The sequence below is a fragment of the Ornithorhynchus anatinus genome, chromosome 2 (genome assembly GCF_004115215.2).
Source record: "Ornithorhynchus anatinus isolate Pmale09 chromosome 2, mOrnAna1.pri.v4, whole genome shotgun sequence".
NCBI lineage: Eukaryota > Metazoa > Chordata > Mammalia > Monotremata > Ornithorhynchidae > Ornithorhynchus > Ornithorhynchus anatinus.
In genome coordinates this window covers 112,072,535-112,096,639 of record NC_041729.1, presented here as the reverse complement: position 1 = coordinate 112,096,639, position 24,105 = coordinate 112,072,535, and the positions used below count along the sequence as shown (strand labels likewise).

At 43.6% G+C, this 24,105-nt stretch overlaps 1 protein-coding gene across 8 annotated transcripts in view; it reads left to right on the top strand.

Moving 5' to 3' along the window:
- MAP4K4 (mitogen-activated protein kinase kinase kinase kinase 4) overlaps positions 1-24,105 on the top strand; it is a 269,726-nt gene that overhangs the window by 118,736 nt on the left and 126,885 nt on the right. For all 8 annotated transcript variants that reach the window (XM_039911193.1, XM_029057433.2, XM_039911195.1 and 5 more), the window contains exon 3: positions 7,670-7,726. In XM_039911193.1, the coding sequence (XP_039767127.1) occupies positions 7,670-7,726 (57 nt within the window). The remainder of the gene's footprint in view (positions 1-7,669; positions 7,727-24,105) is intronic.

Here is a 24,105-nt window from a genome sequence, read left to right as displayed (position 1 = left end):
GAGCAGCAGCAGAGGTGTCGGTGAATCCCAGGGGAAAGATCTGGAGGAACAAAAGGATTGAGATGGAGGAAAGAGGAACTTGGCAGGGTGGCAGTAGAGGTAAAAAGCACATAAAAAATTACATTAATTCATTCATTCACTCGTATTTATTGAGCACTTTCTATGTGCAGAGCACTGTACTAAGCGCTTGGAATGTACAATTTGGCAACAGATAGAGAAAATCCCTGCCCAGTAATGGGCTCACAGTCTAAACAGGGGAGACAGACAACAAACAAAACAGAACAAAAAAACCCAAGTAGTCTGGCGTAAATATCATCAAGATAAATAGAATCATAGATATATACACATCATTAACAAAATAAATAGAGTAATAAATAATATGTACCAATATGCACAGTGCTGTGGGGAGGGGAAGGGGAAGAACAGACGGTGGGAGAAGGGGGAATGGGGAGGAGGAGCAGAGGGAAAGGGAGGGCTCAGTCTGGGAAGGCCTCCTGGAGGAGGTGAGCTCTCAGTAGGGCTTTGAAGAGGGTAAGGGAGAGTTAGTTTGGCGGATGTGAGGAGGAAGGGCATTCCAGGTCAGCGGTAGGACGTGGGCCAGGGGTCGATGGCGGGGCAAGCGTGAACGAGGGACTGTGAGGAGGTGAGCGGCAGAGGAGCGGAGTGTTTGGGGTGGGCCGTAGAAGGAGAGAAGGGAGGTGAGGTAGGAGGGGGCAAGGTGATGGAGAGCTTTGAAGCCAAGAGTGAGGAGTTTTTAAAGACGAGGGAAGAAGGCTTCCTAGGGAGCTGGCATCAATTTAGGGTGAAGATTATGTTTGTGGATGAGGATGTGAGTGAAATGTACTTGTTTTTACCAGTAATAATTGTTGATTGAATTGGTAAATATTAATCCCCAGAGGCTCATCCTCTCAAATGTTGGCCTTCTTCCATTTGTGGGTAGGTAAGAGGGAAATGCTTGGTGGGGTAGAGACTCAGCCAAAACTGGGAATTCATGTAGAATGGCTCCTTGCATTTGGGAGCCCGAGATTATTGAGAGGCAGATTAGCTCTGGTGGATTGTCATCATTATTAACAGAATATTGAGTGCCTAGGGGATGTAAAATACTGTACTAGTCTTTGGGAATATGCCCAGTTGAAGTAAAAGAATAGTTTCTGTCCTCAGCCAGTAACAACCACCAATCAGACTACCAGTCAATGGCAATTATCGAGCACTGACCATGTGCAGAGCATTCTCCTAAGCGTTTGGGACAGTACAGTACAACAGAATTGGTAGACATGTTCCCTGCTCATAGTGAGCTCATGGTTTAGAGAGAGTCTACAGGCTCTACCAGAATTTGAGCATAGGCAATTTGATATGATTGTCCAAAATAAGAGTAGCAGAAATGGGAAGGTTAGTTAATTTTGTTACTTGTTACTGGCTATGATAAAATAAATGCAACTGATTATCTCATTGTTCATCAGGGAGACCTGAAGTATATCCATATCATTGCAGCTAATGAAGTGTTAGTTCTTGAGTTTATCACTTTCATGCTAGAATAAGAAGACAGACGATCCTCAATATCAGAGTCAGCCCACGTCTTCCTCTGGCAGTTGTAATTGTTACTACTTCATTAATTGATCAGTGTAAAAATCGTAGCCGAAGGCCAGCATGTCTTTAGGGAAGGAAGTAGTCACAGTGTAGAACCAATATGACATCAAAGCTCCATAACTAAAGAGACTAAATAATGCCCATTTAATCCATCTATGACTGTGAGATGAGGTCTGGTACCTGTAATGCAACTGGCTTTTCGAGCAGTCCCATCAGTGCCTTATGTGAATAGCTGATGGAGGGTGAGGGTGTGCAAGGTGGATGAATTCATGGCTGTCAGAACCCACTGAAGCCTGGTTTCCGGTGATCCAACCTGGCTGTGGAATGCTGGTAAACAACTGCTGCAGACAGATGAACTTGTATTGCAGCAATCCAGCAAGGGGTGACTCATTTTGAGCAAAACTCTTCGCCTGTGGGACTAAAGGGCAGAGCTGCATATGGTGCTGGGATCCCAATGGGGATTCCAGCTAGCAGTGGGGGCAGCTCCATCCCTGCAGAGCCCCCATCTCTGGATCCCTGGGGTCCTCTGAGGTTAGGAGAAGGGGATGGAGACTGACTCTGTTGAAACACTGTGTTGTACCCTCCAGGTGTTAGTTTGTTGTGTATTCAGTGGCGTCCTGAATATTCTTCTGGGAGAATGCACACAAGGATTAGGGGGTTCTGATCAACAGGATCCAATTCCAGAAGTTTGGTTGGTTCAGAAAATTCAGCTCGGCCTGTGCCCGGGTCTTCAATCAGTCAATCAATCAATCAGTGGTATTCATTGAGTACTTGCTGTGTGCTGAGCACTGTACTAAGCTCTTAGGTGAATATACAATACAACAGAGTTGGTAAACACAATCCCTGCTTATGAGGAGTTAGGAGCCGTCCAACTAGGGAACCAGCTTGTTCTGATCCTGGGTGGTAATCAGAAATTAAATCTCCTCCCTCCTCGCAAGTGCCACCCCCTCCACCTGCGCCTCGGACCCCATTCCCTCTCACCTTCTTAAAACCATCGCCCCTGCCCTCCTCCCTTCCTTAACTTCTATTTTTAACCACTCAATCTCCAAGGGCTCCTTCCCCTCTGCCTTCAAACACGCCCACGTCTCCCCCATCCTAAAAAAACCCGCTCTTGACCCCACTTCCCCCTCCAGTTATCATCCTATCTCCCTACTACCCTTCCTTTCCAAAATCTTAGAACGAGTCGTCTACAATCGATGCCTAGAATTCCTTAACTCCCATTCTCTCCTAGACCCCCTCCAATCTGGCTTCCGTCCCCTCCACTCTACCGAGACTGCTCTCTCTAAGGTCACCCATGACCTCCTTCTTGCCAAATCCAATGGCTCCTACTCCATTCTGATCCTCCTTGACCTCTCTGCTGCCTTTGACACTGTCGACCATCCCCTCCTCCTCCATACCTTATCTCACCTTGGCTTCACGGACTCTGTCCTCTCCTGGTTCTCCTCTTACCTCTCTGGCCGATCATTCTCGGTCTCCTACGCTGGAGCCTCCTCCCCCTCCCATCCTTTAACTGTTGGAGTTCCTCAAGGGTCAGTTCTTGGCCCTCTTCTGTTCTCCATTTACACTCACTCCCTCGGTGAACTCATCCGCTCTCACGGCTTTGACTACCATCTCTACGCAGATGACACGCAGATCTACATCTCCGCCCCTGTCCTCTCCCCCTCCCTTCAGGCTCGCATCTCCTCCTGCCTCCGGGACGTCTCCACCTGGATGTCGGCCCGCCACCTAAAACTCAACATGAGCAAGCCTGAGCTCCTCATCTTCCCTCCCAAGCCCGGTCCGCTCCCAGACTTCTCCATCACCGTGGATGGCACGACCATCCTTCCCGTCCCGCAGGCCCGCAATCTCGGTGTCATCCTTGACTCGTCCCTCTCGTTCACCCCACACATCCTATCCGTTACCAAGACCTGCCGGTTTCACCTCTACAATATCGCCAAGATCTGCCCTTTCCTCTCCACCCATACGGCTACCTTACTATTACGGGCTCTCGTTATATCCCGGCTAGACTACTGTGTCAGCCTTCTCTCTGACCTCCCTTCCTCCTCTCTCGCCCCGCTCCGGTCTATTCTTCACTCCGCTGCCCGGCTCATCTTCCTGCAGAAACGATCTGGGCATGTCACTCCCCTTCTTAAACAACTCCAGTGGTTGCCTATCGACCTCCGCTCCAAACAAAAACTCCTCACTCTAGGCTTCGAGGCTCTCCATCACCTTGCCCCTTCCTACCTCTCCTCCCTTCTCTCTTTCTACCGCCCACCCCGCACGCTCCGCTCCTCTGCCGCCCACCTCCTCGCCGTCCCTTGGTCTCGCCTATCCCGCCGTCGACCCCTGGGTCACGTCCTCCCGCGGTCCTGGAACGCCCTCCCTCCTCACCTCCGCCAAACTGATTCTCTTTCCCTCTTCAAAACCTTACTTAAAAATCACCTCCTCCAAGAGGCCTTCCCAGACTGAGCTCCTCTTCCCCCTCTACTCCCTCTGCCATCCCCCCTTTACCTCTCCGCAGCTAAAGCCTCATTTTCCCCTTTTCCCTCTGCTCCTCCACCTCTCCCTTCCCATCCCCACAGCACTGTACCCGTCCGCTCAACTGTATATATTTTCGTTACCCTATTTATTTTGTTAATGAATTGTACATCGCCTTGATTCTATTTAGTTGCCATTGTTTTTACGAGATGTTCTTCCCCTTGATGCTGTTTAGTGCCATTGTTCTTGTCTGTCCGTCTCCCCCGATTAGACTGTAAGCCCGTCAAACGGCAGGGACTGTCTCTATCTGTTGCCGACTTGTTCATCCCAAGCGCTTAGTACAGTGCTCTGCACATAGTAAGCGCTCAATAAATACTATTGAATGAATGAATGAAATTAAAGAAACAGTCTTCATGAGCATTTACTATGCTTATTTGACTCTACATTGACTCTTGGGTGAGAAGGAAATTGTTGTGAAGTCCATTCCTATAATAATAATAATTTGTGGCATTAGTTAGTACAGTGCCAGGTATTGTACTAAGCACTGGGATGGCAACAAAGAAATCGGGTTGGACACAGTCCCTGTTGCACATGGGGCTGGCTCGCAGACTTAATCCCCATTTTACAGATGAGGTAATTGAGACACAGAGAAGTGAAGTGACTTGCCTAAGACAAGTAGCAGAGCCCCAGGATTAGAATCCTTGACCTTCTGACTCCCAGGTCTGTGTTCTATCCACTATGCTATGCTGCTTCCTTGTCATAAAACCTGATACTCCCATTTCTGAAGTGGAAACTAAGCCTGGACCTGCCGTCTGGTAGTGGAGTTGATAACCTTGCTTTCTCACTGGCCCTTTTATCTGAACAGGGAGAGAACAGGAGGTAGGAAAGGATAAAAGGAGCTGAGCTGTTTTCAGCAGAGGAAATTCCCATTTTGGGTACAAAAAAAGTTGTACAAAGAAGCTTAAGACATGGGAAGAAAAGTATTTTTTTCCTAAATTCTTCCTCATAGAGAAGCAGCATGGCCTAAGGGAAGGAGCATGGGCCTGAGAGTCAGAGGACCTATGTCTTAATCCCAGTTTTGCCAAATGCCTACTGTGTGACTTTGGACAAGTCACTTAACTTCTTTGTGCCTCTGTTTCCTCATCTAATAGGGGGATTCAATAACTAGTCTCCTTCCTACTTAGACTGTAAGCCCCATGTGGGCCAGGGACTATGTCTGACATGATTATCTTGCATCTACCCCAGCACTTAATGCTAGGCACATAGTAAACTCTTAACTGTGAGCCCGTTGTTGGGTAGGGATTGTCTCTATCTGTTGCCAAATTGTACTTTCCAAGTGCAGTGCCCGGCACAAAGTAAGTGCTCAATAAATACAATTGAATGAATGAATGAACAAATTTCCAGTTTTCATTTTTATTCCTCTTACTCGCAGGGATTTTGTAGTTTAGAAAATATGATCATTTTGGAAGGATGTGTAATTTTACAAACAGAACATTTTGCTCATTGTTTCAGAGGTAGAAAAAAACTGTCTTTGTACATGAAGGGTAATGGAACAAAAAAGTTTTGGTGGCAAGTAGTAGTAGTCTAAATCTAAAATAAAATTATTTGGCTATCTTTCAGATTTAATTTTTCCAGACAAATCCTGTCACCAGCTCCAAGATAATATGTAAAGTTTCTGTAGGGGTGGGTGGTAGAAACTATTGATGTTCGAATTGTGTAGCTTCAGAATGGATTCAGCTGTGCCTTAGTAACAATCTGGGGTATTTGTCTTAAGATTCAAAACTTATTTCCATCATGAGACTTCATTAGAGGAAAGACTATCCATCATAGTCAAGATCTCTGAGTACTCTGTTTACATTTTTACCTTGGAAAAATAAGTTCCCCTAATATAGATCTTCCTTGGATATAAAAACAGCACAGTCCCTTGATGTCTAAGGGAAAACCAAACAAATGAGGTGGTGTTGGAAATAATAGTATTTTATATACAAGGTAGTTGATAAGCTGGGAAACAGAATAATTTCTAATGCAGTGGCTATCAGAATCACTGCTCAGCCATGCATACTGTGGGCCTATCAATCAGTCATCCAGTCATTGGCATTTATTGAGCACTTACTGTGTGCAGAGCAGTGAACTGAGTGCTTGGGAGAGTACAAAACAATAGAGTTGGTAGACATGTTCCCTGCCCACAGCATCCTATTTTGGGACCCACCTGATTTCCAACCAGGTTGGCTTGATTGGAAAAGTTTCATTGTAGTCACAGTGCACTAAATTAAAATGTAAAGGATGATTATAATTTCTTGTCCAGAAGGAGAACGATAGATCTGAGAGGGGGAAATAGGGCAAGGGTAGGGTCTCTGTTAGGCACTGTGCTGGGAAACCCCACCCAAGATCCATTCTTTGTCTCCCAGATGCTACCCTCAGGAAGTCCTGATGCATGGTTTTGTCCCTTCCCAGATGACAAACAGTAATTGGCCCAGTCACCTGGGAGCTAATCTAGTTAAAGATTTTCTGGGAGATGGTCTGGTCTCCAACATTTGAAGGGCCGAGGCAAGGATTCTCTACCTTCTGTCACAGCAATTCCCTTCTGCCTTGGTTATAATTACATCAGCCTTGTAATTCAATATGTCTTCATTGTAGCATATGCAATAAAATATATTCAGCGTTTTGTACATCTGCAATGATCCTGGGCACGGGGAAACACTGCCTACACTCTTTTAGAGCCGTGCAAACACTGTGTGCTCTCGTGTTCCTGACATTTCCTTGAGAGAGACCATATGTGCCCCAGGCGGGGAACGTTTTGAACTCTCTTCTGCCTGTAGCCTGCAGGGCAAGCTTCACTTTAAGAGGCTACCTAGAGTGAAAAGGGATTACCCTTGGCAGATGGGACAGATACCACCATCCCCCTCCAGAACCCACTCTCGTGTCAGAACTTCTGTCTGATTGACATTCTGGGCTTTTCCAGACTCCCCCCCCCCCCCCATGTCTGGGTTGAAGCCCCAGAGGACCCCAGAGAGGGCCTGGCATTCAGGATTCCAGCCATTAGGAAGATAGAATTTCACAGGGGGAAAACACCCGATACTTTTCAGTCCCTCCATGCAGAATTGTAGCACGATTTGGCTACTAGGCAAATTCCCCCTCCTAATAGCTGGTATATTTCATGAGGGCTGATAATGAACAACAAAATCTTTTCAACCTGCCCTTAGGTTTGTTTATCCTTGTAGACGGAGTCATTGTTTGCAGCAGAGAAGAAGGAAAATTCCCTGTCTTGTTGATGTTGTGAAAATTTCAATTTGCCTAAGTGGATAAGATGGATCGTGAGTGTATAATTGATTTCTAAGAAAATGGAAGAGATTGGTAACTGCAGATGTGGTGCTATTATGCTTAATAGAAGTGTGGTAATCCTCCTGATTAAATTGCTAATTTAAAATTATTTATCTTGAAGGTTTTCTTAGGTAGTTGAAAACTAAATTGTTGGGGTTTGAGATCCAGAATGTTACCTTCTATCTTTGAGATGATCATTGCTATGGATTGGACACCCCTTTCCATCCTTCCGTTCCTCAGGAATGAGCACGCGGGACAGTAATTTAAGATGCTTGTCCTGATTTGTGTCTTCTCTATCCTTTAGGGTCGACATGTCAAAACAGGCCAGCTGGCAGCCATCAAAGTCATGGATGTTACCGAGGTAAGCACCGAGTAAAACAGTTGCAAAGGATCAAATTGATAAAGGAAATAAAGGTTTGGGGTTGGGATTTAGGGGGGAAGGAATGGGTGTTTCCTTTTTTTTCTTTCTCCCTCACTCTATGTCTCTCTTTCAGAAAGTCAGGAAGTCCATTTTTCACATGAAAGAGACTCATTATTTGGAAGACAGATTGCCCTCCACTTACATTTGTGGGTTCAAGAAGGTCTGAGGGGCCTGTACTTAAATTACTTCAGATGGTTCCTGAGTAACTATGAATCAGTAGCATTTCCTTTTCAGGGGGGAAAATATGCCGAATAAGGATGATGTCATCGTGTGTGCAATGTAATTGCAGACAACTACTTTATGGGGAAAAAATGGGCTAGAGAAGAGGGGTAGTGAGGAAGGTTAAGGGTGAGGAGACTCTTCCCTAATGTATTAGAATAAATTTCATGCCTCTCTTTTGAGGAGGAAAAAAAGCATGAAAAGGAAATGGGTCGGATGAAGTTCCCAGTGGCTTGAAACAGAAACATCTGCTAGAATGACGAGCAGAATGTTGGCAAAATTGAGCCGTGTAGAATAGTAGTCGGAATGGACTCAAGGGGATTTACTGTGAAGCTTTAGATGGGAAAAGAGGGAAATTAACCTAGCCAAAGAAACAAAAATATATAGGTCTAAATTTAAACCCCTTATTTTTAAAATAGCCCTACTTCAGAGTCTTCCAAAAAAAATCAATTTTAGTTAAAAATAAAAGAGGGTTTAAATCAGCTGAGATTTCAGAGGTTTTCCAGATTTTCCATTTACATTTGCTGAGAGTTACAAATGTATTTCAGCATGGTCTTTCCCATTTAGAATCCAAGCTCTCCCATTTGTTCTCATCATAACCCATCAAACCCAAGAATTAGAGCAGTTCTAAACCAAAGCCATTGCTTTCTCCTGAGCTTTGAAACCTTGTTTCTTTTGTGTTCTGGTGCCTCTTTCTACAGTGAGTACATTCTGTTTGATTTAGTTAACATGTGGAACAAACAGTTGTTCAAGGGCTCTTTGACAGTTTATAGTCCTATATTATGTATGTGTCAAATTCCTCTGCCTCAGCATTTAGTACAGTTCTCTGTACACAGTGTGTGCTCAAATAAATGCCACTGGTAACAGTGTGCATTACTGTAGAATATGCTAATGTGCCTTTAAGCTGTCCTGGAAAAATACATTTTCCAACTGAACTTGGGACACAGTTGGATCACTTTTAAATAATCCTGGCTCTACCACTTGTCTTTATGTGACCTTGGGCAAGTCACTTCACTTTTCTGTGCCTCAGTTAACTAATCTATAAAATAGAGATTGGGACTGGGAACTTCACATGGGACAGGAACTGTGCCCAACCCCAGTGCAGTACAGTGCAGTACAGTGCCTGGCACATAGTAAGTGCTTAACAAATACCAGTGTCATCATTATTATTACTATTATGGTTGTAATCCAGAGCTGCTTCCAGCTCAATCCTCTGCTCGCCTAACACATTTGAGCCTAAGAAGGTATTTAAAAGTTTGGCTCCAAATACAAACTCATCAGATTTTAAAGTGAGATTGAGAGGAACAAAAGTCCAGTAAGGCATCCTGAATAAAAGAACTTCCCATTTGGATTGTTGATGTATGAAGCACAGTCACACAGTGGAAATCTTCAATTAGGTAAACTAAAAAAAGATTTATCAGTTCCCTGAAGAAACATGGGGAACTGCGTGTTGAAGAACCCCATGGTAAAGAAACCTTGAATTGTAGTACAAACACCATCATCAGTATCGTGTGCTGTTTCTTCCAGCACCTGATTGCGACTTGCCAAGATACATGTTTTGGGAAAAACCTTCCCTAATTCCCCACAGCACTGTATCCCAAAAGCATAGTGAAAACCTGCATTGTCAGAACTGACTGAGTGCCTTCCTTTGCACTGACACCAATGTTGCTATGCACTGGTTTCCATCAATGATGGCAGTGCAGTGTTCCAGTGAAAGTTTCCTGCACTATTTATCTTACAAAATAAGGTGCTACTTTGAATATTTTGCAGGGTAATTGTCTGTTGTCCCTATCTTCCTTCCAAGTAGCTTAAAGTGTGCTGCTGCAGGACTGATATATTGCCACTAGTGAAGAGAAAATCTGAATTGAACTTTCCACTTGGCGCTAAAGGAGAGACATTGAGTCACCTGGAAAGATGATGCATTTCCTCCTCTGCCTAAGTGCTAGTAATATTAACTGATTTGAGTTTCAACTTCATTTCCTGTGTGCCTTTTCATGGGGGTAGTAGTAAGCATTGAATCTGTTGAAAGATAGGAAGCAGAAGCTGGAGTAGGAACAGCAAGTTGAATGGGGGAAGGAAAGAAGAGAAAGAAGAGAAAGGGAGATTATTCTTGGAAAAACAGCACTGGTGCTCATTAAAATCACCTGGAAGGGAGTAAAACCTTCCCCCAAGTCATTCAGATGGCTTTAAATGCAATCCAGGTTTTAAATACACTTACAAATGAGCACAGTTTTACTTGCTCTGTGGGCTGGCACTTTTTTTGGCCGATAATTCATTCTGGTCCTTTGCTCACTATATTGGTAAAGTGAATTACCATTAGCCTTTGTGATAACCACCTAGTAATTAAATTAAAACATATGCAGTATTTGCTGTTGGTTTCTGTTCAGATTTGATCAAGGGGCTTGGATGATTGATTTCTTAGTGTTATCAGGGCTAGTCATGTGATTTAGGGGCCTGGAATAATCCCATATTTGGGAACATGCATAATCCACAAGCCCTATAATCTAATTAATAATAATAATGGTAGTATTTGGTAAAGAGCTTACTATGTGCCAAGTGCTGTACTAAGCACTGAGGTAGATACAGGATAATCAGGTTGGAAGTAGTCTGTCCACATAGGGCACAACCTAGGTAGGAAGGAGAAGAGGTATTGAATCTTCATTTTACAGTTGAGGAAACTGAAGCACCAAGAAGTTGTGATTTGCTCAGGGTCACACAGCAGACAAGTAGCAGAGCCAGGATTAGAACCCAGGTCCTCTGACTCTCAGGCCCGTGCTCTTTCCACTAGATCACACCCCTTTTTTTAAATGGTCTTTGTAAAGTGTTTACTAGGAGCTAAGGCACTATAGTAAGTGCTAGGAGAATAAAGCTGATCAGGTGGGACACAGTCCATGTCCCACATGGGGCTCCCAGTCTTAATCCCTATTTTCCAGAGGAGGTAACTAAGGCACAGAGAAGCTAAGTGACTTGCCCAAGTCATGCAACAGTCAAGTAACAGAGCTGTGTTTAAAACCCATGTCCTTCTGACTCCCAGGGCTGTGCTCTATCCACTAGACTACAGTGTTTCTCTGCTTTTGATTTACAGTTCTGGTTTTTCTTCAAATACAATAGTGTGGTTTGGCTACCCTTATCCTAAATGTGTGGATAGGTAAGTCATGGAAAAAGGAAAAAAAAAGAGAAAAGATGTGAGGATTTCAGAGGGGAATATTGGTCAGAGGCAGCTCTGATTGCTTTTAAAATGGCTCCCAGCCATCATGTCACTTATCCTGAACCTGGAGGCTTTAAGATTATGGTAATCCACTGGAAACAGCTACCCCGATCTAAGTTAAATTATACTTTCCATCAAGGTGACAGCATTTTTGAGCAGTTCCACAAATTGGAATCCTTGGCTCAGAGTGTTCTTCAAACCATGACTACTTATGGGTTCTAAATTTGCAACCCATTTATGCAACCCAGCCCTGCCTTTTAACTCCATTTAGGAGCTTTGGTCCCCAAGGAGTCACTGTTTATGACTCCTTGGGGGTTGGCTGAAATTCTTACACTGAAGATGGTAGCCAAACCCTTACATTTTTCTCTGTCTTCTCAACGTTGTGTTTTTTTCGCATTTCATTTTATTATCCATTTAAGCCGTAGATAGTTTGAAATGCCTAATGAATCTCCACCCTCTCTGTATCATGGCATAGTTGTTTAGGCCAAATAGGATGTCTCAAAAAAAAAAATTCCCAAAATGTAACAAGTCAAATAGAGGTCATTCTTGCAAGGGAACACTTCATAAGGGAGAACCTGTTCTTGGTGAAAAACTTACCCCTTGCATATCAGTGGTCAAAAAAACATTAAAGATTGCATGAAAGTAAGCTGGGGCCTGTGTACCCCTAGTTGAAAGCAGCGTTTTTCATACTGGAGCAGTGTGGAAATTTGAAAGAGGTCAGGGGTCATGCTGGGGCAGGGAGATTTTGGGACAGGAAAATAAAATGTAATCCTCTTTCTTTCACTTTTATTTCCCTTGGCAAGACACAAACAGAAGGCAGCATGGTCTAGTGGATAGAGCACAGACCTGAGAGGCTGAAGGACCTGGGTTCAAATACAGACTCTGCCACTTGTCTGCTGTGTGACCTTGGGCAAGTCATTTAATTTATCTGTGCCCCAGTTACCTCATCTGTAAAATGGAGATTGATGGTGAGCCCCAAGTGTAACATGGACTGTGTCCAACCTAATTATCTTGTATCTACCCCAGTGTTTAGTACAGTGCCCGGCACATTGTAAGCATAAGTTGTATGTGACTGGGACCCAAACATATTTTCCTTCCTCATATCATTTTCCACCCACCCCTGCTCTCCATGACTTCTGTATGTTTGAACTTTCAGGTTGAGGTTATTTAAGTGATTTTTTTTCCCTGCCTGTTTTTTTCCACTTCCAATGGGATGACAGGATGGTAACCCTCTCCCTGATGGCCTCAGGAGGGACAGAGTGGCTGTAGCGTGTTTCTCACCCATCTGGACGGAATCATGTAATTTGATGAGCTGGGCAGGGGGCAATCAAGGGGCCACTGGGGTCGGGGGACACCAGGCCCTTAGCTGGCCTTGGCCATCTGTTTTCTGCTCCCCCAGGCCATCATCCTTAAGAGTTCTGTGTCTTATGAGGGGAGATAATTGCCAAGTGTATTTGCAGTGGAGGTATGGTTCCTAAAGGGTAAATACTGGGCAGTCTTACATGAGTGGGAAAAATGCAAATTGTATGAAGCAGCTAAAGCTTTTGGTGTTCCTTTATGGCATGCGACAGTAAAAGTGGCTTTTATTCAGTAATTTTTATTATTCAGAATTGGGTTGCAAAATAACTTTACAGACAACCTAGTGAGAATTATGACACCCACCCAGCAGGCCTTAAAAACCTGAGTGTCTCAGTTTAGTTCTAAAGTAAATTGAAAATATGCATTTCAGCCTGGTAGAAAAACCACAGCTGTTTCAGTTAACTTATTTGCAGTTAATTGGAAAGTTCAGTTTCAAAAAAAAAAATCTGCTAAAATTTTGGACATTCTCACATGTCCTTGAGTGTATATCATGTATCTGATACTTCTGAACTTAATGCAGTCTGTCTGAGATGGAGCTTCGTCAACAGCTGGACACAGCCTGGCAGGCTGACCAAGAAAAAGTTAGGTTACTGTTTGAATCCAGTCTCCCCACTTCTTCCATCCCAGTTTTGTATCTACATGTTTCCCTTCACCCTCTTCCCACTTTGTTTATCCTCTCTTTTCCTTTTCCCTTTTACTTTATAGCCCCAAATGACTTTTAACAGATGAGTTTAGGAAAATTCTTCCTGTTAGCAGTATTATAGTAAATGGGTAGTAATTGTGGTATTTGTTAAGCAATTAAAATTGCCAGGCAGTGTACTAAGTGCTGGGGTGGTTGCAAGCAAATCAGGTTGGACACAGTCCCTGTTCTACGTGGGGCTCACAGTTTCAATCCCCAATTTACAGATGAGGTAACTGAGGCCCAAAGAAGTTAAGTGACTTGCCCAAAGTCAAACAGCAGACAAATGGCAAGTTTGAAATGGGAATATAGAGGAGTGTTGGGTCCTGTGTTGGGTCCTGTTGCCATTTGGACCTCAGAAGAAAAAGAAAAACACTTTGTGCAAGCTATTTTTTCCATGTAGTGCATTTAGATGCAGGATGTATAACTGCTTTGTTAAGGATACATCAATCCTGTGTTACATTCTCACTCCTGTTTCCCTGTGGTGACTGACCCCTCTGAGGATGTAACAGAGGGCAGCATCAATCAATCACTGGGAGAGCCATCAGGGTCACCCAAGATCTGCCAGTTACTCTTCAGTCATCTTCGTTGGTGTCATGGCTGACATTCCTCTTTTCCTAGAGTACCTCAACACCTTCAGATATTCTGAATGCTCCCTTATGACTCCAAGCTTCCAAGTGTCGAATTATTACTTAAAAACTCAAAGACATTGGGATGGGTTTTACTGTGTTTTGTGATAAACAGATTTTTATTTCAATTTTTCTTTCAATCAGATGAGAGCATTTTTATGGGCTTTACCATGCTCTGACCTTGTCTTAGCCATTCTCATTACAAAGTAAGCTGCTCTTATCACATGCTCACTTGTTTGATTGACTGGACAAGCTGCTGTTTACAGGCAGGCCAAATCTTAAAAACCACTTGGGTTCAGTTATTATTATTACTATTATCATCATCATCCTCATTATATTTAAGTGCTTACTATGTGTCAAGCGCTCTTCTAAGCACTGGAGTAGATACAAGTTAATCAGGTTTGACAGAGACCCTGTAGTATAAAAACCCAGAATGACAGAGTTAGGCAGACATGAGGCGATGGTAACAATAGGAAGGGAAGAGTTAAAAAGAGATATAGAGACATGAAGACATGTGTGGCTTAGTGGGAGTAATAATAATAATTTTGGTATTTGTTAAGTGCTTACTTTGTGCTGAGCACTGTTCTAAGTGCTGGGGTAGATATAGGGTAATCAGGTCCCATGTGGGGCTCACAGTCTTAATCCCCATTTTCCAGATGAGGTAACTGAGGCACAGAGAAGTTAAGTGACTTGCCCAAAATCACACAGCTGACAAGTGGCAGAACCAGGATTAGAACCCATGACCTCTGACTCCTAAACCCGTGCTCTTTTCACTGAGCCATGCTGCTTCTCTAAGACATGGTCTTGGGAGTCAGAGGTTATGGGTTCTAATCCCTGCTCTGCCACTTGTCAGCTGTGTGACTTTGGGTGAGTCACTTAATTTCTCTGTGCCTCAGTTACCTCATCTGGAAAATGGGGATTAAGACTGTGAGCCCTGCGTGGGACAACCTGATAACCTTGTATCTACCCCAGCGAGCCCTGAGTGAGACAACCTGATAACCTTGTATCTACCCTAGCGCTTAGAATAGTGCTTGGCAAATAGTAAGTGCTTAAAAATGCCATAATAATAATAATAATAATTATTAGTATTATTATTATTCCTCTGATGGCTGCCATGGCCAATCAGTCAATGGTATTTATTGAGCACTTTCTCTGTTCAGAGCACTGTACTAAGCACTTGGGTAGAGTACAGTATCGTAATTAGAGAAGCAGCATGGCTCAGTGGAAAGAGCACGGGCTTGGGAATCAGAGATCATGGGTTCGAGTCCCGGCTCTGCCACTTGTCAGTTGTGTAACTTTGGGCAAGTCACTTAACTTCTCTGTGCTTCAGTTACTTCATCTGTAAAATCAGATTAAAACTGTGAGCCCCATTTGAGATATGGGCTGTGTCCAACCTGATTAGCTTGTTTGTATCCCGATGCTTAGTATAATGGCTGGCACAGAGTAAGCACTTAAGTATATTTAAAAACCCCCAAAATGGGCATGTGAGAACCTCTGCAAGTCCTGCTAGCTGGGACAACATCCTCGTCCCATCCCTGCAGGAGGAGGGACTAAGTCTGCAGTGGTAGCAGCTGTGGAGAATGACTGTGGAGGGGGAAGTAATTGCTCCCCATGTGTCACTTCCCTCCCCCCAACCATGTTCGCAGCAGCAGCAGCAGCATTCTTCTGGGAGGTGGCAATGTCCGGCTGGGGTGGGGAAGGTGAGGGGAAGAGTGCCACAAAGGAGCAACTCTGAGGCATTTAGGAACTTGATCTCTATTGTGGGTTTTCTTGCCCTATAAATAATGCAGGCCAGTTGGATTAGAGTTCATGAATGCCACAGAGAATGGTGTTGATTTGAGGTTGGAAATTTGGAGGTAGTCTTTCTACAATAAAGAAAGAAAGCTGCTTTTTTCTGCATCCTGACTGAGGTACTTGCATTTTGGGTAGCTTACTGGTTCCAGTTGAGTTAGTAGCCAGGCTGAAGTAGAAAATGCGGATCTAATTTGTTATGGGGATGGGATCCAGCACTTATAATGTGGCAGGCACTGCACTAAGTGATGGGATAGATACAACACAACCTAATCAGGTTAGACACAGTCCATGTCCTGCAGGGGGCTCCCAGTCCTCATACTCATTTTACAGATGAGGTCCCTGAGGCACAGAGAAAAGAAGTGATTTGCCCAAGGTCACACAGCAAATAGTGGAGCACAATTAGAACCCAAATCCTTCTGACTACCAAGCTCATGCTTTCTCTGGTAAGCCATGCTGTCTTCTGTTTGTGTCTTGTGTGGTTGTTATAAACCAAGCAATTCTGCCTAAACTCTCAGTGTCTCTGAACATGTTCACACTAGGGAATAAATGTTGGCCCCAATACTGTCAAGTCAAAAATGTGGTTTTGCTCACTTTGGGGTTAGAACCAATATACCCTATATAGGATGGGTCAGGGAGGAAGTGAACAATCTGAGTCTGAAGGTATTTACTGAGTTAATGCAATTAGAAAACCACAGACTGCTTAAATTTGTGGCTGGGATTTGATTTGTCTTCCCTTTTTTTGTGGTAAAGCTGAGATAAAGTGAAGTGACTGCGAAAATGGCATTGGCCTAATAGAATATTACCTACACTGTACTCCCACTCCACCTCAGCTCTTTCTCTTCGTGCCTCATTCTACTCATGCCTTGCTTTCTGTCTTAACTCTCTCCCACTTCAAATTTACAGGCCACAGCTCTCTCCATTTACAAAGCCTTTCTGAAATTATATTTCTACCATAAAGCCCCCCAATTAATCTGTAATCTCAGTCAGTCAGTCGTATTTACTGAGCACTTATTGTATGCAGAGCACTGTATAAGTGCTTGGGAGAGTACAATACAACAGAATTAACAGACATGCACCCTACCCATGCTCCCTACCCAGAGAGCTCTCCACATAGTAGAGAAGCAGCATGACATAGTGGATAGAGCACAGGCCTGGGAGTCACAAGGTCATGGGTTCTAATTCTGATTCCTCCACTTGTCTGCTTTGTGATCTTGGGCAAGTCACTTCACTTCTCTGGGCCTCAGTTCCCTCATCTCCCAGACTAAGCCCTCTTTTTCTCAGCAACCCCCCCCATCTTCTCAACTCACTCCCTTTGCCCTATCCCCCCGCACCCTTGCCCTTCAGCACTTATGTATATATATGTACATATCTATAATTCTGTTTATACTGATGTCTTTACTTGTTTTGTTGTGCATATATCTATAATTCTATGTATATTGATGCCTGCTTACTTGTTTATTTTTTGTCTGTTTCCCCCCTTCTAGACTGTAAGCCCAGTGTGGCAGGGATTGTCTCTGTTGCTGAATTGTACTTTCCAAGTGTTTAGTACAGTGTTCTGCATATAGTAAGCGCTCAATAAATACGATTGAATGAATGAATGTAAAATGGGGATTGAGACTGTGAGCCCAAAGTGGGACAGGGACTGTGTCCAACCCAATTTGCTTGTGTCCACTCCAGTGCTTAATTCAGCACATAGCACTTACCATCATCATCGTAGGTACTCAGTAACCTGGTTCACTGAATTTTTTGGATACATGCAAGTTAAGAAACTCCTATTTAGTATAGCATTTTATCATTATCTTTCCCCTTCCTTTGAGAAGCTGGTTTAAATGGGCAAGTTTTTACCTGTGGTGTTGTTTGGTTCATTTCAGAAGTTTTAAACAAATTACTGTTACAAAAGAACTTAAATATCTGTTTCAAATACATGTGTTTTCCCCAAGAAATCCTGGAATGTTTTCATAGTGCTGTGTGTGGTTAAAATCTTCCGGTCTGAATAATTTTTTTTTTATGTACCCTAATTTTACTTGCTCTTCAGTGTCATAGTGATAATGTTTCAATTGCATATCTTCCAATTTTCAAATGAAAAAAAAATTACCTAGCAAGTAATTTTTGTTTGGATCTGACCTAATGCCTTTTAGGCCTGGCTCTTTAAATAGCCTTTCACAGATACGTAAGTAGATCTAGACTGTTAGTTCATTGTTGGGCAGAAATTGTCTCTACCTGTTGCCGAATTATAGATTCCAAGCGCTTAGTACAGTGCTTTGCACACAGCACTCAATGAATATGATTGAATGAATGAATCTAGAGAGGCTAGGTCCCTGGGTCCCTGTTAAAAGAATAGTTCTTCAGTTGCCATTTAGTCACAGCTACCTTACTGCTACAGGCTCTCGTAATATCCGGGCTAGACTACTGTGTCAGCCTTCTCTCTGATCTCTCTTCCTCCTCTTTCGCCCCGCTCCAGTCTATTCTTCACTCCGCTGCTCGGCTCATCTTCCTACAGAAACGCTCTGGGCATGTCACTCTCCTTCTTAAAAACCTCCAGTGGTTGCCTGTTAACCTCCGCTCAAAACAAAAACTCCTCACTCTAGACTTCAAGGCTCTCCATCACATTGCCCCTTCCTACCTCTCCTCCCTTCTCTCTTTCTACTGCCCATGCTGCACGCTCCGCTTCTCTGCCGCCCACCTCCTCACCGTCCCTCGGTCTCGCCTATCCCGCCGTCGACCCCTGGGCCACGTCCTCCCGCGGTACTGGAATGCCCTCCCTCCTCACCTCAGACAATCTAATTCTCTTCCCCTCTTCAAATCCCTATTTAAAGCTCACCTCCAAAAGGCCTTCCCAGACTGAGCTCCCCCTTTTTTCCCTCTGCTGCCTCTACCACCCCTTCACCTCTCCGCAGCTAAACCCTCTTCTCCCCCCTTTCCCTCTCCTCCTCCCCACCTCCCATCCCATCCCCTCAGCACTGTACTCGTCCACTCAACTGTATATATCTTCATCACCCTATTTATTTTGTTTAATGAGATGTACATCACCCTGATTTTATTTATTTGCCATTGTTTTCATGAGATGTTCTTCCCCTTCACTCTATTTATTGCCATTGTTCTTGTCTGCCTGTCTCCCCTGATTAGACTGTAAGCCCGTCAAAGGGCAGGGACTGTCTCTATCTGTTGCCGATTTGTACATTCCAAGCGCTTAGTACAGTGCTCTGCACATAGTAAGTGGTCAATAAATACTATTGAATGAATGAATGAATGAATGGTCATGCCATATAGGTAGGATCTCTTGGAATCTATAGAAATTACTTTTGCTGTTATGTGTTTCTATTTTATTTTATTAAAATGTTATTTCTTAGCCTCTCATAGTCATCTTTTCCTGGGTTCTAAGGGCAGCTAATTTTTCGGTCCCCCTAACCAACTAGCAAGACTCCTCTGTATGGTAATAATAATAATAATGTTGGTATTTGTTAAGCTCTTACTATGTACAGAGCACTGTTCTAAGCGCTGGGGTAGATACAGGGTAATCAGGTTGTCCCACGTGAGGCTCACAGTTAATCCCTATTTTACAGATGAGGGAACTGAGGCACACAGAAGTTAAGTGACTTGCCCACAGTCACACAGGTGACAAGTGGCAGAGCCGGGAGTCGAACTCATGACCTCTTACTCCGAAGCCCAGGCTCTTTCCACTGAGCCACGCTGCTTCCCCTATAACTGGTAGACAGTTATAGTCAATTCTGAGAATCCAGGAAGATACTCCTGAGAAGCAGCATGGCTTAGTGGATAGAGCGTGGGCCTGAGAGTCAGAAGAACCTGAGTCCTAATCATGGCTCGCCGCTAGTCTGTGTGACCTTAGGCAAGTCACTTCAGTTCTCTGTGCCTCAGTTACTTCACCTGTAAAATGGGGATTAAGACTGTGAGCCCCATGTGGGTCAGAGATTGTTTCCAACCCAATTGGTATCTACCCTGTCGCAAAGTACCTATCTGGCACATAGTAAGCACTTAACAAATATCACAATTATTATTATTATTAGTTTCTTAGGTGCTTCTGGCTGATCCTTTGGTCCTGCTGTTGTCTTGAGGACTTGTACTAATTTACTGAATAGTTATTTCAGGACCCTGTACAGTTTTCTGCATTCATTGGGTGAGAAATATATACTGTTAAATTTCTGGTAGGGTTTGATTTGTGTTGTTTTGGTTACATCTTTACTGTAAATGATTTATTGTCATTCCTAAGCCAAGATGAAATTTTGTCCCCAGTTTTTAAATTAGCCACCTAAGCAATTGCACTCAAAGCATTTCTCTCCATCACTCTGATTGCAGAGACCACTTTACTTACTCCTCCGTAGATCCTTGTCTTGCCATAGCAGCCTGAAGAAGGAGCAAAATCTGTGACAGCAAAGCAAGGAGAAATCAGAAACATTTTCTAGGTCTTTTGTTGTACCCTGTGCCTTTGTTTCTGTGTTTTGGTGGAGGTATTAATTCCCCATTTTAGAGTTGATGAAACTGAGGCACAATTAAGTTTACACAACAGGCAAATGGTGGAGTTGAGATTAGAATCCAGGTCTTCTGACTCCCAAGCCCATGATCTTTCCCCTAGACCACACTACTTCCCATACTCCTTTCTGAGGAGTTACTTCTGTGTAACATGAGAGTACAGAAAAAGAGAATTCTCTTGCAATAATGCTGTTTTTTATGGATTGTGAATGTGTTCATGTAAAGCTCACTGCTTGTGGAGTTATGTTTTTGCCTGACAATCAGTGTTCTCTTTTACCCCACCCTATTTTGTATTGAAAATCATTTTTATCAAATGTCAGCAGCTCAGTCGATCAATGGTATTTATTGAGGGCTTCCATGGGTGCAGAGCACTGTACTAAGTGCTTGGGAGAGTACACTGCAACAGAGTTTGTAGATGCGTTCCTCTCCCACAAGGAGCTTACAGTCTAGAGGGCAAGGCATATATTATTATAAATAAATTGTGAATATGTACATATGTGCTGTGGGGCTGAGGGTGGGGTGAATATCAAATGGCTAGGTAGAAAGAATTTAGGTCTGGGAGTCAAAGGACTTGGGTTCTCATTCTAGCTCTACCACTTGCCTGCTGTATGGCCTTGAGCAAGTCACCTAAGTTCTCTGTGCCTCAGTTTTTTCTATGGTAAAATGGGGATTCCATACCTGTTCTACCTCCTACTTAGCCTGTGAGCTCTGTGTGGGACAAGGAGTGTGTCCAACGTATTTGATTTGATTCTAAACCAATGCTTAGAGTGGTCCTTGACACATAGTGAGTGCTTAACAAATACCATTAAAAGAAAGGGTTAAGGGCTTAATGATAGCTGATGCTTTACCAATATTTTGCCCATATCCTAGACAGAGCTATAGAATGGGAAGTCACAAGCAGGGCAGCCCAGTCCAATCTGCTTCACTGCAGTATTGAATGATCCTGCTGATCCTGGGGATGGGTCCCAGTGCTACTCAAGTGCCTGTGCCTCCCCCTGGAAGTCTCTAGTCTTGTTGTACTGGGTCCAGGCCCCAAGGTCTGCCCAAAGGCTCAGGCCCCCTTGTCCCAGTACCATTTCTTGAATAATTTCAGATATTTTTTGCTATGAAATGGCTTGCATATAGAGAAGATTATAAATATGGAATGTTAGCAGCATTGCTTAATGGAAAGAGCATGGGTCTGGGAGTCAGAGAACCTAGTTCTAATCCTGGCTTCACCATTTCTCTGCTGTGTGACTTCAGATAAGTCACTTCACTTTTCTGTGTCTCAGTTTCCTCATCTGTAAAATGGGAATGCACTGTCTGTTCTCCCTCATTTTTGGACTGTGAGCCTCATGTGGGACAGGGACTGGGTCCAACCTGACCATCTTGTAACTACCCACCCACTTAATAATCTCTGCATGTCTTATCTTCAGCAGTCTCTTCACTGTTCATCAGTAATTTCGTCCCTCTGTTCGAAACAGTGTGGTCTAGTGGAAAGAACACAAACCTGAGAGTCAGAGGACCTAAATTCTAATCCTGGCTCTGCCACTTGACTGCTGTGTAACTGTGGGCTAGTCATTTAAGTTTCTCTGTGCCTCAGTCACCTCATCTATAAAATGGTGACAAAGAATGTGAGCCCATGTTGGATATAAACTATATCTAATCTGATTGGCTTGCTTTCTTCCGAGCCCTTAGTACAGTGCCTGGCACATAGTAAGTGCTTAACAAATACCGCCGCCCCCCACCCCGCCAAGAAAAAAAAAAGGTTGTTGGAAGAGACCTGCCTTAAAATTAGCACCATCTCTTAGCACCCTTGCTGAGTCCATTCTTAGCTACCCACAGTTAGTAAAAGTAATGGGACATTTGATATTGTGTTGACAGCGGTGTCTGGAAGAAAGTTAAGACATCATAAATTGGGGCAGTCTGATTGGAGCAACCTGGATGACCTGAAGCAGTAATTCTCTGCTTCACACTTCCAAACACTTTTCCAAGTGTCCTGCATTACCCTTCTCTTAGTGTAAAGAGATAGGGAACACATATATTTTAACACACTTCCTCAAGCATTACAGGAATAATACTGGGGAAGGTGAAAAATCTGATCCCAAACTTGACTGTTCCATTATCAAAGTGTCCTTTGTCATTTGGGCACTTGGTATTCACCCACCCTCAGCACTTATTTCTTGTCTTGTCTTATGCTGTCGAGTCGTCTCTGACCCATAGCGACCCAATGGACACATCTCTTCCAGAATACTTTACCTCCATCTGCAGTCGTTCTGGTAGTGTATTCATAGAGTTTTCTTGGTAAAAATACGGAAGTGGTTTACCATTGCCTCCTTCTGTGCAGTAAACTTGAGTCTCTGCCCTCATCTCTCTCCCATGCAGCTACTGCCCAGCACAGGTGAGTTTTGACTTGTAGCAGATTGCCTTCCACTTGCTAGCTGCTGCCCAAGTTAGGATTGGAGTGGATATGCCTCTGCCTGACTCTCCCACCTGTAGTTGAGACTGGTAGAGTGCTGAAAACTCCCCAGGTGTGACCCTGAGAGGAGATGCATTTATGTACTTATCCATAATTTATTTATTTGTATTAACATCTGACCCTGCCTTTAAAACTGTAAGTTTGTTTTGGGCAGGGCATGTGTTTACCAATTCTCTTGTATTTATTCTCCCAAGTAGCGTGCGCTTCACACTGTAAGCACTGTATAAATTCCATTGATTTAGGTTCTTTAGGTACCTATATGTTGAGATGAACTTTAAAATAGGGAAAATTGTAACCCAAAAGATTTAAAATAGATATTCGAGCTGTGTTGCCTGCTGCATTTCACTATTTGAGAAAGACTTATCGTAAGACATCCAACTCTTTGTAAATTGAATTCCAGGGACTATTTCCAGTGTGAAATCCATCAGCCAGAATTAGGAGGAATTCCCGGCACAAATTAAACAGCCCATATAATTTAGTTTACTGAAATTAACTGCCTGTTTTACTAGCCTGGCAAAGCCCCATTGGGGCAAGCAGTGAATGAACAACCCATGTTTTAGGAATCTAAGCTAATTTTCAAAAATCCTTATTTATGTTGTTCACAGTTCACAGACTCAGTTCTCCCAGAAACTGCATTTTACGTAAGACATTGACTTTTCTTAATTTTACTTAATCATGTGTCAGGAGCCACCCTCCTCTCCCTCTTCTCCTCAACCCGCTTCTCCACTCCCCAACATACACAAACATCTTCTTAGTCATCAGCAGTGACGTTAGGTTGGTAATCTGTCTGGTAGACAAAAGCCTGTCTCCAAAGCCCTTGTTGTTAATGTCTCATTTGTAATCAAGTTATGGCAACAGTGTTATTACTTCAACAGTGGCTTGTGGTCCTGCTCACTGACAGAGAAACCTTAAGTCCAGTTTTCCTTCCTTCCCTTTTGCTTCTCCCTCCCTGCCTTGACAGTTTGAAAGCCCTCAAAATTACCAGTTGGTTCCCGGTTTCTCAAACAAGACAGCCCTCTGCCCAAGACTGCCCTCTGCCCCTTGCCATCTCTCATCTCCCCACCTCAGTGAGAGCCTATGCCAGTGGATGTGGAGCTTAGGGTTTGCGGAGGGGTTTCCTTCAACATGACCTAGTGAAAAGAGGATGGGCTTGGGAGTCAAAGGACCTGGGTTCTAATGCCACAACTGCCATTGACCTCCTATGAGACTTTGGGCAAGTCACTTAACTTCTCTGGACCTGAGTTTTCTCATCTGTAAAATGGGAATTCAATACCCGTTCCCTCTCCTGCTTTGACCTATGAGCCCCCTGGTGGGAAAGGGACTGCACCCAACCTGATGATCTTGCTATCTACCCCAGTGCTTAGTACAGTGCTTTGCACAAAATAGAAGCTCATTATTATTATTATTATTATTATTTTCTAATTGTGTATGTGAACTTTTTGGAAGGATTACTGCTAAGGTATGTGATACAGGGGCCCTTTGGGA